Genomic DNA, 14379 nt, shown 5'->3' with positions numbered 1-14379 from the left:
GATAGTTTCAGTAATTTCTCTTTTCTTTGATGTTCTGCTAGGGACATAAATATAGATGAAGTTTTTCCTGATAATAGATAGACTCTAAGTTATTTGAGTGATTTTTTTCATTCTGGTGGCTTTGCTCTTCTTACTTTGCTCCTGACAGTAACTTTTGCCACTTTTTTGTTTCAGCTGTTTCTACTACTAGAAGTAAAGACCAGTAAAGACAAAGCAGGATGAAAAGATGGCTGACTTCTTGTTACCACCGGGTACTAACAGCTTCCACCGGTTCACGCCTGAATCCTTGGCTGCCATTGAGAAACGAATCGCGGAGAAGCTCGCGCGGAACGCGAAGCAGGAATACCGAGAGCAGCTGGGCGAGGAAGAGAAGCCTCAGCCCCAGTTTGATTTGCAGGCTTGCAAGAAGCTGCCCGACATCTATGGGACTGTTTCTCCAGAGCTCATTGGGGAGCCATTGGAGGACCTGGACCCTTTCTACAGCGATCGTAAGGTGAGCCCTCGCCAGCCAGCCTGCTGCTTTGCTTTCGCCAAAGCATAAGCACTGTCTCTGTTTTGAGGGCTCTGCTTTTTATCTTTCTACAGCCAGTAAAAAAGTTTCTTCCCAGATTAAGGATCAGAGCTGTGGCATGAGCAGGACTCCCAGGAAATGTCTAAGCAGGAGGGCGAAGAGGGATAAAAAGCAGAAAAATTGGGTGTTTTCAGATAACTCTGAGTATGAGTATACAGTGTCTGAAAAGAGCAGAGCAGTAGCTGAGTTAAATTAAGCCAGAGGTTTTTATCTCCCCTATCATGCCTTCCCCATGAGCCTTGACTCTTCACAGGTCTGTTTATCACTTAAGCCCCTTAATGCTAAGGGCTTCTGGGTGACTTGAGTCTTGTGCTAGCACTCGGCACAGGAGCAGGAGGCACCTCACAACTCTTCCTGGAGAGCAGCAGTTCTTTTCCGGCGGAGGGATAGTTCGACTCTGTTTAAGATGGCCAAAACAGAGCTGAAGGGAGATGTGAGTAGCATGTGCAAAGGTGGCACACTGCAGAAGGGTAAGCTTCATCCTAAAGCAAGAGTCACCTGATGAGGAATCACGTGTAGGCTGGATCAAAGCCATAACAGTGCAAACAGCTTCTGTCAAAAGGCTGTTGACAGCACAGCCAGGCTGGTTGTTTACTACAGTTCATTCCCCTTTCCAAACATTTCCCAAAACTGGGGAGAAAATAAGGTTTGGAAGCACAATGTATTTTTAGGCAGCTTCCAGTTCTTTCAGGTAATGATGTTCCTGATTTGGGGCTATGTTGTTTCCTGTAAACAATGACTTAATAAGACAATGCTACTTCTGTTAAAACAGTGTAGAAAAAGGTGTGAGAGCTGCAGAATTAAAGTTAAATGGATAAAGACAAATAGATTACTTACCTGGAAGGGCCAGAATTAATTTACCTTTTAATTTGCCTGCTATCCCCAGGCACAAACAGCAGGATATAGATTTGCAGTTTTAGTGTCACGAAGGTCTGAGACTCAAGGTGGGTCAGTTGCTTAGAGTTTATCTATTGAGTATCCTGATCCTGGCTCTGAGTGAGTGTTAGTTCTCCTGGGCATAGTGGGGCATCTCCAGAGCTCTGTTATTTGGGCCAGCATCCAACTCATATTTGCTTTGGATTTAAGGTAACTCAAAGTATGGGTTTGGTCTGCCAATGTTAACTTGAGTACAGTGGCAGTGCCTCAGTGCCAGGGGCAGATCCAGCTGTGGAGTTGTGTCTCTTGCAGCTTCTGACTTGGTGAGACTTAGAGCAACAAAGTGCTTAAGGTAGGAAAGATGGAGTAAAAGCATAGTAAGGTTCCCAGCACTCAGGAAGAAGAGCATCTTAAAAGTCCTTCCCCCACATTTTACTCTCCAAGTAATATTTTTTTTTTCATTTTTAAAGGTGATTCCACTCTCTTCTGAACCCCACGATGGGGGTGATGGCACAGGAGCCTGTAAGAAGTGAAGGAAGAAAAAATAGTTAGGATATTGCAATAGGACAGGCAACAGCTCTGCTGGGAGAGTATTGAAAAAAAGTATTAGAGTGAAAAGGAATTTGGGAGTTTTACAAGGGAGTGGGGAAGAAATGGGATAGCGGCAGAAATTTCCCAAGGGGATGTGGGCTAGTAAAAGCAGAGCATGAATGCAAATACTGAACGTTCTCATTTTCTCTTTTGTTTTCCAGACATTTATAGTACTGAACAAAGGGAAGACAATCTTTCGATTTAGTGCCACTCCTGCCTTGTATATACTTAGTCCTTTCCATCCAGTCAGAAGAGCAGCAATTAAAATTTTGGTACATTCATATCCTTTCTGTTGTGTTCCCTCTTTGTGTATATTCTATATATTTTTTTAAACACAGATGGATGGAAGTCAGAAACCATTTTATTTCACTAAGCTGTTTTAAATCTTTTGGCTGGATTTCCTTGCACAAACAGAAATGCACTTGGATTTTTTGCTGTGTTTCTCATTCTATATCATTATATGAGCTATGAAAATGGCTGTATTACACTGCTGGCATCAGGTAATGGGAACAGCACTCTGTCTGTCTAGTGAGTTTAATCAGGATTAAAAAGTATGAAGGACTGGATTATGTTTAGTAAAGATTCAGTGAAATAAAGTGGGTACAGCACCTTAGAAATGAAGGAGCCAGGAGGATGGAGCACACCCAGGGAAATCTACACTGATGGGGAGCTTTGCAACTTAAGCAACCTCTCCCATGAGATTCTGTGACACCCTATGCAGATGCAATTTAATTTTGAACTGCCTCAGAACCGAATTTATTTTCTCTCCTGAAACAGAACATTTAAAAATATTTTATTTTAATTTTTTTTTTTCTTTATTATCCAGCCAGGGATGAAAGCACAGACTGGCCTGTTGCACCTTTTCAATGAGAGTGTTGCCTGTTTTCCCCTAGCTCTAGTTCCAAAGTCATGCAAGATACGCTGCAATGGTTGATTTGGGGCTTTTGATTTTTTAAAGAAACTTTATATTCTGATCTAGTCACATCTCTCTGGAAGACCAAACTGACCCAAATGTTCAGCTTTATGTGAACATTACTGAAACCACACCCTTTTTCATGAGTTGCCTGCTTTCAGAGACCTGACAGTGACAATGCAAAGACTCCACGTGCTGCTGTGATGATTGTGTGATGTTTTAGTGATGGAAATCCCACATCTGCAATGCTCATGTCCACCACAGAGAACTAATAATTACTAAGCAGGTAGCATCTTAAAAGCATTGGTTAATTTCAGGGACAAAAAAAAACAGGGAAAGAAACCAGATTCCCAGCAGTTGTCCATACAGTGAGGAAAAAAAAAAAAAAGAACAGCTGAGAATATAGATATTCTAGCAAGAGGAAAAATAGGTGAAGCTTCTAGTTGCAATAATTCTATGCAAAAATGAATATGTGATATCAGCCAAGATATTATTGTGGTTACTAAGAATATACCACAGACTTTTACAGAGAGATTTGCTTATGGATCAGATTATATGTGGAAGCAGTGCAGCCCATGCTGCTGCATTCCCAGAGCCCGAGAGTGTTTGTTAGGTACAGTTACATCAGCACAGCCTTGCTGAAGGTAATTGAGGTGAATGAATTTGCATGGGTGTGGCTAAGAGAAGAATCTGAAAACTGAGCTTCTTAGAAAAAAAGATCATGTATGTGTGAATATTGCCTCCAGCTTTGGTGGCCTGTTCTGTCTTCTGTTTATTTTGTTCTACACTAGCTGGTGAAGCCAAAAGGCCACAGGTATGTGTAATACAGAGGTATTACATGCTCTTGATAGCAGTGAACCAAAGGATAAATATGCAAGAAAACCTGATCACATTACTTCCAAGGATAAAGACCACAGAGGAGTGAATTTGAAAGGAACAGGAAAAGAAACACGGCCAGATAAGAACTGTAAAATTTTGGGAATGGAAGGTCACAGTGCAGATATCATTTTAAACCCCAAAAGACCAAATTTATCACCTTGTGTTGATAGTGTCAGGCAGTTGAACAGCTCAGTCTTTGGCAAACATAGGCAGGAGGCAACAGCTCCAGTACCAGCAAAACAACAGTGAAGTTCCTGCATTAGGCACTGATTTGTTTTCTGTCAATAAAGACCTTTCACATCAACCTGAAACACAGAGGCCAACTGGCTGAGCAGGCAGTCAATATGCCAGGCAGAAAGGAGCCTGAATCGGCAAGGACTCGAGCAGATAATATTACAGACATGAGTATAGGAACCAGATCTGTTGTTTTGTGTCAGTGTAATCAAGGCATCTTTATTTTCCCCCGGGGCAAAAGCCAAAAAAGAGCATTAACAAATGGTGCCCTGTCATGTAAGTGTCTGAAGCCACTTCTTAGTAGATGCCATATTTCCATTTCCAGTCATTGAGTGTACCATGAAGGCCAACAGTAGAACAGAACAGAGAGGACAGAGTAAAATTTTCCTAAATAGAAACTGTGGAGGTCACGTTTCTTGGTTAAGTAGCTGCATATAGAGTTCTTCCTCTGAGACTTCAGGCAGGATAGAACCTGTAAGTTCACTGCTCATCCAGCCAAACCTGGTTAGTCTAGGCATCCAAAAATACACCCTTCTACAGGAAAAAAACATCCACAGCCTCCTGGTAACCTGAATTACTTCAATTAACAACAAATCCCTAAACCTCGTCTAGGTATTTCTTCTATTCTTCAGAATCTAGGAGGCCTCATGAAAGAACCATGGCCCAGACAGCTGCCCAGAACAAGGCACTGGTCCATTTCTGTCATAGAGGACATGGAGAACATAGGTCTGCATCCCATTGGATGAACATTTTTTGCCTTTTACATCATTATTGGCTTTTATTCATGTCTTCATTTACTATCTCCTCCTATTAATAAGACTAAACCACTGCTAATGTTTCATTGATACCTTATGCTTAGAAGACTCATCTTATTTCCTCTTGCCTGCAAGCCAAGGACCATTCTGTGGTGTCCTTAGTTTTTCCAAGTAGTTCACTGTCCTGTATAAATTCAAGTATAAATTCCTATATAAATAGTAATTGCTATTCCTAGTTTTTCTACATATTATAGATAGTAGCTTTCTGTTTGCCACTGATCCAGAATGAGGTTTTCAGCATAATTACCTTCCTCAATGCTAGAATTATAGATTCTGGCCCATTTAAAAAAAAAAAATTCTTAAAGTTAATTTCCAAACTTTGTTCATATTTTCTGCTTGCAACTTCTTTCCCATCTGTTTTTACATACTTACCTCTATAAGGGAAAATGAGACCTTGTGAAGCACCAATTATGTGTACTATTGATTGGAACTAACCTTTTCTTGCACGTATTATATATAATTTGGCAATGATCACTTAAAAAGCCTCTAGTATTCAGCCTGCTAATTAACAATTATCCATCATAATGAAGTCTAGAATAGAAGTAAGCTGTATTTGACTCAATATCGTTGTGCTTGACGATAAAATTTATAACTTCTAGAATCATTTTGTGCAAAGCCTGTTCTAAAAATTCAAACTGGAAATAATAGGTTTAATTTATTGCAGAAAGGATCCTGATGAGGAGCTTAGTATTCAGTTTGTGGTCCATAACAGAGTCCAACCCCTATTTCTGGATGTGTTAGCCATGTCAACTCATCAGTAGGCTATCAAAAATTGGAATTAACAGACATTCTAAGATAAGTAACAGACAATGCTGATAATAAAGCTTATCTCAATTTCATCTCCTTTACTTTGTCCTTTCTGAGTAGATCATCATCACTGACTTCTTCTAATGTGAACAATTGCGTTAAATTTCAGGTAGGAATGCTAATTTTTGTTCTGCAGGAATTTGTTTTCTCTTTCTTTTAACAGAGATCTCTGACTTCAATGCAGAACCAGCTGAAATGTTTCATTCTTTTATGTTCTTTGTAGTTTTCAGCTTGGACTTGAAACTCAGTTTGAATTCATAGTGCATTTGATGTCCTAAAGCTGACCTCTTACATTTTCAACTTCTGTTCTCTAGTATGTTCTCTTTGATGCTTGAATAAGAAGTTGATGACACCTGTCTGGGAAAGCTGTTAGATTCAGCTTATACCACAAGAAAACAGGGATGTATAAATCAGACCAGTGATCCTACAATAGGTGGTTACAGAGGAATTTCTTTTTGTGGAATTAAAGTATAATATTAGTTTGGCAGGTCCTGAAGATACCACTCTGGTTTAGTATTATTGTTTTCATGGCATTTCACAGAATTTCAGTGTAGTTGAAAAAGTAATCCAGTGTTTTCTATGCTAGCTGCAGCTTACAACCTGGTTAACCAGATGCTACACAACAGTGTTAACACAACTTAACTATTTCAAGCTGATGTGAGAAAATGTGACTGGCTATCAGATATCCTTCCCAGTCCTTCAGTAGGAGGTGTTGGCCCAGAAGTGGAAAATGTTTGTGAGATGAGCAGTCCCTCTGAGTTCAATTAATGCTTTCTGTGATGGTGCTGGGGAATATGCAGGCTGCTTGCTACTAATTTAAGCTCAAAGTTGCTTATGTGGCCCACTGGAAAATGTTCCACTCTGTATTCATTAGAGATTTGGGCTCTGTGAAAGGACAATTTTCATGGAAACATTTCAGGACATACATTTGAAATTATATTCTTCTATCACTATTCTCAAACCAAAAAATAACACTAATGGAGCCAGTAATAAGGTGAGCAAAAGAAAAAAACAACTTTTTTTTTTTTTTTCCCCTAAAGAAAGCAAGAGGAACTTACATTTAGATGCTTCCATTCTTCCCTGGGAAGGGGTCCCTGTCTATTGACTGAGTTGTTTGTTGTTCTCCTTCACCTTATCTTCTGTCCACTTAGACTCAGTAGTTAAACTTTCTCCAGTAGCATAAGGCCTGTTATTTATGCAGGAGAATCCCATCATGTTTTGTAAGTTTTTTACAGAAAGTGGCATGTGCTTTTAAGAGAGCAGTGCAGTGAACTATCTTTTCAATTTCAAGGAATTCGATTTAGGATGCTCCTTTTCATATTTATGGCTTCAGCAGCTAAGTGCATGGACTATACACTTGGGAGGTTTGTTTTAGCCTCCAATTAGGGAAACTGGTGCCTCAACTGAGCCAGTCAGCTTTGAAGACCAAGACTGCGTATTTGCCAAGCGAGTTTGCAAACCAAGCCTTAAAATCAGTGCTCTGAAACTCACATTAGCTTTTTGTGAAACTTTATACTGAAAGTGAGACCTCAAGCCCATTAGAGAGATTAGAAAGACCAGATTTATAACATGCCCTTCTGCCTGAGAAAGGTTTCAGGATGCAAAATAAAATGGGAATTTGCAGACACAGGTTTTTCCGTAGATACTTAAATGAGACTAATCCCTCTTTTCATAGAAAGTTGTGCACCTATGCACATTGTTATCTGACCAACACAGCTGTAAATTTGGGGTATTGTGTTTTCAAAGGACTGCAGAGTCAGTACACTTGTTTACTATATAAAGTATTTATAAGAGATGTAAGCAAAGAAAAAAAAGAAACACCTGGGAAGTTTCCCTCAATTTTTTTTATGTTTATATAATTTTTCCTTATGCACTTGCAAACAATTGTCTATAGTCCTTTTTAAGCAACTTGGAAATGATGAGTGAGATGTCACATCTTGTGTGAAGTTACAAAAATATATGAAGTCTTATATTTGTTCTTTTCCTTAATTTGCTTATTTACATTGTTCAGTATGTTTATTATGTGCACTATTTTAACTAATTGTGTGTTCATGGCACAGTCAGAGACTCCACCATGGAATAAATATGTTGAGTAAGTATCCTTGCTTGTTTACAGCTGCCCCACCTTTACCTTGTCCTTCCACTTTATACACCCATCTTTTCATCTTGTTTGCTGTTGTCTAATTTCTTTCCAGTAATACTGACCATAGCATCTGTCCTGACAAAACGTTTTTCCAGGTGTTTGTTGCCTGTGAAACCTCCCTTAGTAAGTAAACTAAAAATTTTTAGTCTCCCAAGCTCATACTTACTGCTAAATGCACCTGCTGTGCTACACCTGAATGAAATCACTTATGAAGAGAACTGGCCAGCCTTCAACAGTTCCCATGCCATAGATGTGATGGTTGGACACATTAGAATAGGCTGCTGGATTTAAGTTCAATTGTTTCAGAAAATACTTTCTGGACATATTTAGTTCTGTTCTTGAACTGAAACTTCCTGGAAGCAAAAGTTCCTTTTGAACAGAGCACACAATGAGAAGTGTTCCCCTGTACTCGTTGGTAGGTATATTTTATGAGCAAGCATAACATTGTCTGGGAACACTTTTAGGAGGATTCCTGTCTTTTTAGCTTGTCTAACCTTTAGAAAAATAACGAAGACATAACTTGAAAGTTTGGGTTTGGGGTTGTTTTTTTTTTTTTTTTTCTAATTAATTTTAAAAGAGGCTAGTGGGCTTCAGAAAACCAATTTCATGTCTTTAAGTTGCTTTGAAATATTTCTTTCAGAAACTGATACCAGATGCACAAGCTAATCAACCTACAGTGCATTAAACAATTATTTTGGCTCATTGAACCAATCAGAACACACTTTTTATTTTTGACTGACACATGATAAACACAGCCATCTGCTGCTCCATAGCCTGGTGGTTGGTCTACTCAAGGCAGTAAGGAAAGGCAGTAAAATGCCCTTATTTTAAGTTTCATATAGTCACACAGGGCATAACTTCTAGGCCATAAATTACTAATTATAGACATCACTGAACCAAATATTTCATATGATCACAATAACATCCTAATTCCAGGATGTTTCAGGTATTTCTGTATAGTTTAGTACCGTCAAGTATGTCTGTGTCTCTCCTTTGCCCCCGACGTTGTCCTTTTCCCATTGAAAACTGTCATACAGTATCATAGCCATGATGTATCCAGCTGGAACATGGACATCTCATCCATGTGAGTCAAAGTTTCGTTAGTGGGTCTACAACTGGGAATTCAAACATTCTGGAGGAAAATATTGAAGTGGTTATTGTCCCTTCTAGAAGCAGGAAAGTGTGGCTGATGTTACCAGTGCAGTAAGAAATGTAGAGCAGAAATGCAAAGGGACTCATGCAGCATGGAGTAAAAGCTTCCATGTTTCCTCTTCTCCTGCATCCATCCCCTCATGCCTCGCAGCTTTTCCTCCTCAAATGCATAGAATGAAATCAAAGGCAAGTACTTTTGAGGAGCAAAATAACCCACTGAACTGTAATACAAATTGATTAATATTGGATTTGGAAAAGACACATTTAATCCATTTTGTTCTGCTGTTGCTGAGACTCACAGGGGATACAAGAGTAACCGTGTGCGAATTATTTGTCCTAGATCTTCCTTTAAAACATTTTCCTTACCATTCTGAAAAAAGAAATCAATTCAACTTCTCTCCACTAAAAATTTTTTAAAACCCCTGACTTCTGTTTTTAAAGAAGCTGTTCAGTTGCTGGAGGACTTTGCCCGATCCATTTAGAATTAGATGATGATTATACAATCAATTAAACCATCTGACATGCTGAATAAACACAAGTACTTTATCATTTTAATGAGCTTATGTACCGTTAAGTATTTTTTTTAGTTCTTTGCATGTGTTTGCTGCATATATTACTGAATACACATGCTTAAAGAGGCTGTCACATGGGTGACCTATATTTGAAACACCAAAGCAAGACTAAATCAAAATCATGAAAAGTTGGACACAAGATAATGCTTAGATGTATGGTCAAAGAGAGAAACCTTTAATGCCCACTGTCACACAAACACTGTCCTGCTAATCTCCATTTTAAAATGGAGCATGCTGAGGTTTTATAACATATGTGACATGATGGCAGGAGGGCATGAGATTTGCCACTGTCTGTGTGTGTGCCCAGCTGCAGATCAGCAGAATACAGCTAAAAGAAGACATCTTCTTTCTATCCATAATGAAGTTCTTCCTTATGTTACCACCTTTAATTGCTTACACCTTTTCTTTTTTTTTTTAACAAACAAGAATCCCAACTGTTATAATTTTTGTGTAGTGGCACCAGTAAAACTACTGATGTCTAGGAACTGAACAGAAAACTCAAGGTAGTGCTTCCAATGAAAGACCCTAACATAACAAATTATGAAATTTGTATTTTGTGGGATTTTAGGTATTTGTTGTTTCTTTTTTTTTTCTTAATAAGCTTTGGTATCATCTGCATATTCATTTTGAGAAAAGGGGCAGTAATGCCAGTGGTAGATACTAAACATTTATTATTTTTATTAAGATACAGCCTAGAATACTGAGTCCCATTGGGCTAGATGTCTAGGGTAGAAACATTAAAAATGAGATGTTGTATGCCCTGAAGTGTGTCTCTGATGGTAGGTTGAGCCCTGAGTAAATACAGATCTGAATGTTATAAGTCAGATACATTACTGTCCTCCACAGAGAATTTGCTAAATTTTATTACAAGTACTACCTTTATTACAAAAGGTAAGATGTATGTTCTATCAAAAATCATCACAGTCAAGGGGGTGTTGGTAACAACTTATTTTACTGGGGAAAAAAACACCCTCGTGTCTCTTTTACTATTAAGCAGGTCAAAATTACTACATGTGTTCAGGTGGGAGTTGGTTTACTCTTTTTCAGTGAGGGCATTCTTTTGTTTAATTCTGAGGAGTGGTGTGATTTACCATGTGAAACACAAGGGGAGCTACAGGAAGAATACCTTTTATAGATAACAAAACCAAGCCCTGACTTTTTTTAACCTGCTGTCCTTCAAACTACCCTGGACAGGAAAAGATGAGAGGTATGAATGGAAATACCACCTTGCTTCAAATTAGAGAAAAAACAAGGAATGTGGCATAATCCATTCCTCTTTCATGGGTGACTGCAGAGACACAGCATCAGAAGTCCCATAGCACAGCTTAGCAGCATATTCATGCTTGACTTAATGAGTGAAGATTCATCAACGTACACCCTGCAGTGAAAATTACCTTCATCCTGCAGCTGTCATGAGCACTTTCCCATTTCTTACATGTTCCTTGGTCCAGACATGGAGCTGCTTACACATGGCCCAGTGTTGCAGCCATGACACACATGAGCAACCCCAATGGTATGGGCAGGACTATCTCATGCAAGAAGGATTGGGTTGAGCGTGCCTCTGTTGTTCCTGCTGTCTGCTGCTTGCTAACCCTTGCTTATCCTGGCCTGCTTTATTCCCCAGGTACACTTTCACTGGCATTTACACTTTTGAGTCATTGATAAAAATCTTGGCGAGAGGATTTTGCATGACAGAGTTCACCTTCCTTCGAGACCCCTGGAACTGGCTGGATTTCAGTGTTATTGTCATGGCGTAAGTAGCACTCCTTTCTCGTTTTCAAGACAGCAATAGAACTTTTTAAAGACATGTCTGGCTGTCTCCTTTTTTTTTTGCTCAAATTGTACTGAAATGAGAAAATGCTGAAGCATGTTAGGATGGAGGGTTTTTTTCCTGAGTGGTTTCAGATAAATAAGTCAGAGGAATTCTTGATTCTGTTCCCTCAATTCACTGGACTATTTTGGAGAAATTATTTACTCACTCGGTGCTCCACAGATAGAGCTGTTTTTAAAATATCTGTTCTAATATTTGCTTATCTAATGTAGTTTTGGGAAGTTCTAGACCCTGGAAAATAAAATATTACAAGTCCGACTGAATACTCCTGTATTTAAATCCCTATTTATACTTTATCAGTCCACAACACCCCCAACTCTGTTTCTGCATTCTTCCCTTCAGAAATGCCCTTCACCCTGAAAGCAATTATTATCTTACTACAATAGAGAATTAATTTAAAGGCCTATGAAACTTATGACATATCTTGGGAATAGAAATTTGGCCTCCAACATGATATTTCCCTTCAGCTGTATACTTCTACTTAGATTATTAGAGTTCACTTGGGACATGTGGGGTTTTGGTGCTTTGAAGGAGCTGATGTTTCTGTGGGATCAAGACAGCTAAAAATACATGGGGGTAGAGGAGCAGTCAGCCAACACTTGCAGTGGACACAGAGCCAGCCCAAGTTCTGGCCAAAGGCCAGATAGAGTCTGAGATACTCTCCTTATCTCTAGCTGAGCTAGAACTCCAGATTTTCTTCATAGTCAAATCAAGATGCATCCTTTTCTCTCTTAAGTAGTAGCTAGTAGAGATGGCCTGAAAGACCCCATTTCCTCATCATAGAAGGATTTTGTCTGATCTCCATATATATTCTGCTTAATGATATCTGTATGCTTTTCTAGTTTAGGTTTAGTTCTCACTTCCATCTTTAAGCCTTGTACTTCACAGCATTAAGTGAGCTGTGAGCCTCTTGGCACCAGTATTTGAGCTGAACTCCTGGGTGCAAGATATCTGAATGGAAACAAAATTGGAAAAAAATTTTTTAAAAAAATGTAGTTCAAACACCAGTGAGGGCCACTGAAGCTGACAGCAGAACTCTGGTAGGGTGGAAGGACCAGGACCAATAGTCAAGAAGGATCTGGGCAATGCTCTTAGTCGTATGGGTTTAGTTTTAGGTACTCCTGCAAGCTGCAACCAGCTGGGCTCAATGATCTTTATGTGTCCCTTCCTATTTGAGATATTTTATGATTCTGTGATCCTTAGCAACATTTAGCAGAATAGCATGAAGATGTGTAAAACCTATGTGGACTCATGGGGAGGACTCTCATTTATTTTAGTAGGCTTTGGATCAAAGCCAGCCCTAGGCTAGATCCTGGTATCTGTTACTGCATTCCTATGGATTTGGCTGAGCTGACATCTGGCCATCATGATAAGCTTTTAAAAAAAAATGTAGCGCAGATGGGGAGGAGCTTTTGGAGGTCAGCACACATGAGGTATTTTTCTGAGCTAAACTTTTCCTCAAGCAGTGCTAAGTGCAATTCTTCTGCAACATTTAGAGTCAGGACAGAACAGCACAAAGCAGCAGCAGCCTGCTCTCCTGTCCTTCAGACAGGTGGTAAAGGCAGGGTATGATAGCTGACCTCTTTGTGAGTTAGCACATGAGTTTATTTGCATTTCTCTGAACTCACCACAACGTGGAGACTTTCTGTGCATGAGGTCCCTCTGTTCCACAAGGAAGGAGGTTTCTGATTGTGAGACACAAAGGAGCAGACAGAAAGACTAGAGAAGCCACAGCTTGCAGCCTTGGCAATGCATCTGCTCCACCTTATCTTCTCAGCTTGGGCAGAGGCTGGGGCATCACCTCTGCCTCTGCAGAACTCCTCTGGGAGCATCTCATTTACTGTCACTGAAATTTGAGGCTGAACAGTCAGTGTGAGAAAGGGTCTGGATATCCCTTAAAATTCTGTCCGTGTCATCTCTGGGTGTTTGGGGCTTAGGGAGCTGGAAAGATGTTAAGGTTTGCACAGACCCTGAGGTGGACAGTTGCTCAGAAGTGAATTCACTCCTGCATGATAGGAACCAGAATTTGGTACCCAGAGGTTGTGGGCTTGCACTTCTTTTTTCTTTTCTAATTCTGGACTTGAATGACCACTCAGTTCTCCAGCCCAAGGATTCATGAAAACATCCTTAAGGCTTGGATGTCTGTGCTTTCTTTCCTAGCTACATTTCAATTTTCTTTCCAAATGATGTTTCATCTCTTAGTTAGAAGATCCCTAATACAGGGTGGCCTGCAACTGCAAAAAAGCAATCTTCTCAATATTAAATTATGATAATGGCTGTACTCCTCAGAACCAGGGTCCATTCCTATTGTCATAGAATTTTGTAAAGAATAGGGAAAAAAATAGTTAGAATTCTGGAATAGAAAAGAAATAGTGTTTCCTTGAGCCCACAGGCAGCACTGAGAGAGTTAAAAATGACTGCAATATGATGTTGATATGTACAAGAAAACCTCCTTCCCAAGTATGCAAACAGCAGATCATACAGTGTGTTGGGTAATAGACTATTCTGATAGGATTTATCCTTCATATAGATCCAATTTGCAAGTAATTTAAAGTAAGATTGATCACACATGTAGTCCTCGTGTTGTCTTTGCTTGTAGCTAGTGTGATGCTGGAGGTATTTCTGCATCTGGAAACAAAGATGGCATGAAGGTTCAAAATGAGAAAGCCTGATAAGGGGCCATGAGATTTGCATGGACTGAGGGTTTTGAGCTAACAGAATCTCAGTCTTTCAGTGATAGGTATTATAGTGGAAAGACCACCACTTGCTTCAGAGCTATTGCAAAATAGCTTATCTCCTCTTTTGGGCAGAAATGGCACAGACTGGGTCACAGAGAGTAGTTTTAAATATCACACTAGGGAGTAAGAGGTGCCACAAGTCTCCAGGGCTTTTCTCCTGCCTTGTGCTAACAGGCTCAGCCATGGCTTGTGACCCTCTCTGGGGCCATGAATGAATTCAGGGGAAATTCTGAAACTGTCCCTGTTTAGCTCACTCT

At 39.6% G+C, this 14379-nt stretch overlaps 1 protein-coding gene across 1 annotated transcript in view; it reads left to right on the top strand.

Annotated features, from left to right (window-relative positions):
• Positions 1 to 226: 226 nt before the first annotated feature.
• The window catches only part of LOC103770491 (sodium channel protein type 5 subunit alpha-like), a gene marked incomplete at its 3' end in the record, with an annotated part of 160185 nt that continues 146032 nt past the window's right edge, over positions 227 to 14379 (top strand). The window contains exons 1-4 of the mRNA XM_008937751.1: positions 227 to 493; positions 2200 to 2318; positions 7689 to 7778; positions 11178 to 11306. Of these exons, the coding sequence (XP_008935999.1) occupies positions 227 to 493; positions 2200 to 2318; positions 7689 to 7778; positions 11178 to 11306 (605 nt within the window). The remainder of the gene's footprint in view (positions 494 to 2199; positions 2319 to 7688; positions 7779 to 11177; positions 11307 to 14379) is intronic.

This window comes from Merops nubicus, unplaced genomic scaffold (genome assembly GCF_000691845.1).
Source record: "Merops nubicus isolate BGI_N331 unplaced genomic scaffold, ASM69184v1 scaffold1063, whole genome shotgun sequence".
Classification (NCBI taxonomy): domain Eukaryota; kingdom Metazoa; phylum Chordata; class Aves; order Coraciiformes; family Meropidae; genus Merops; species Merops nubicus.
Note: the sequence above shows the minus strand (reverse complement) of the source record. Positions and strands in the feature narration are given on the sequence as shown.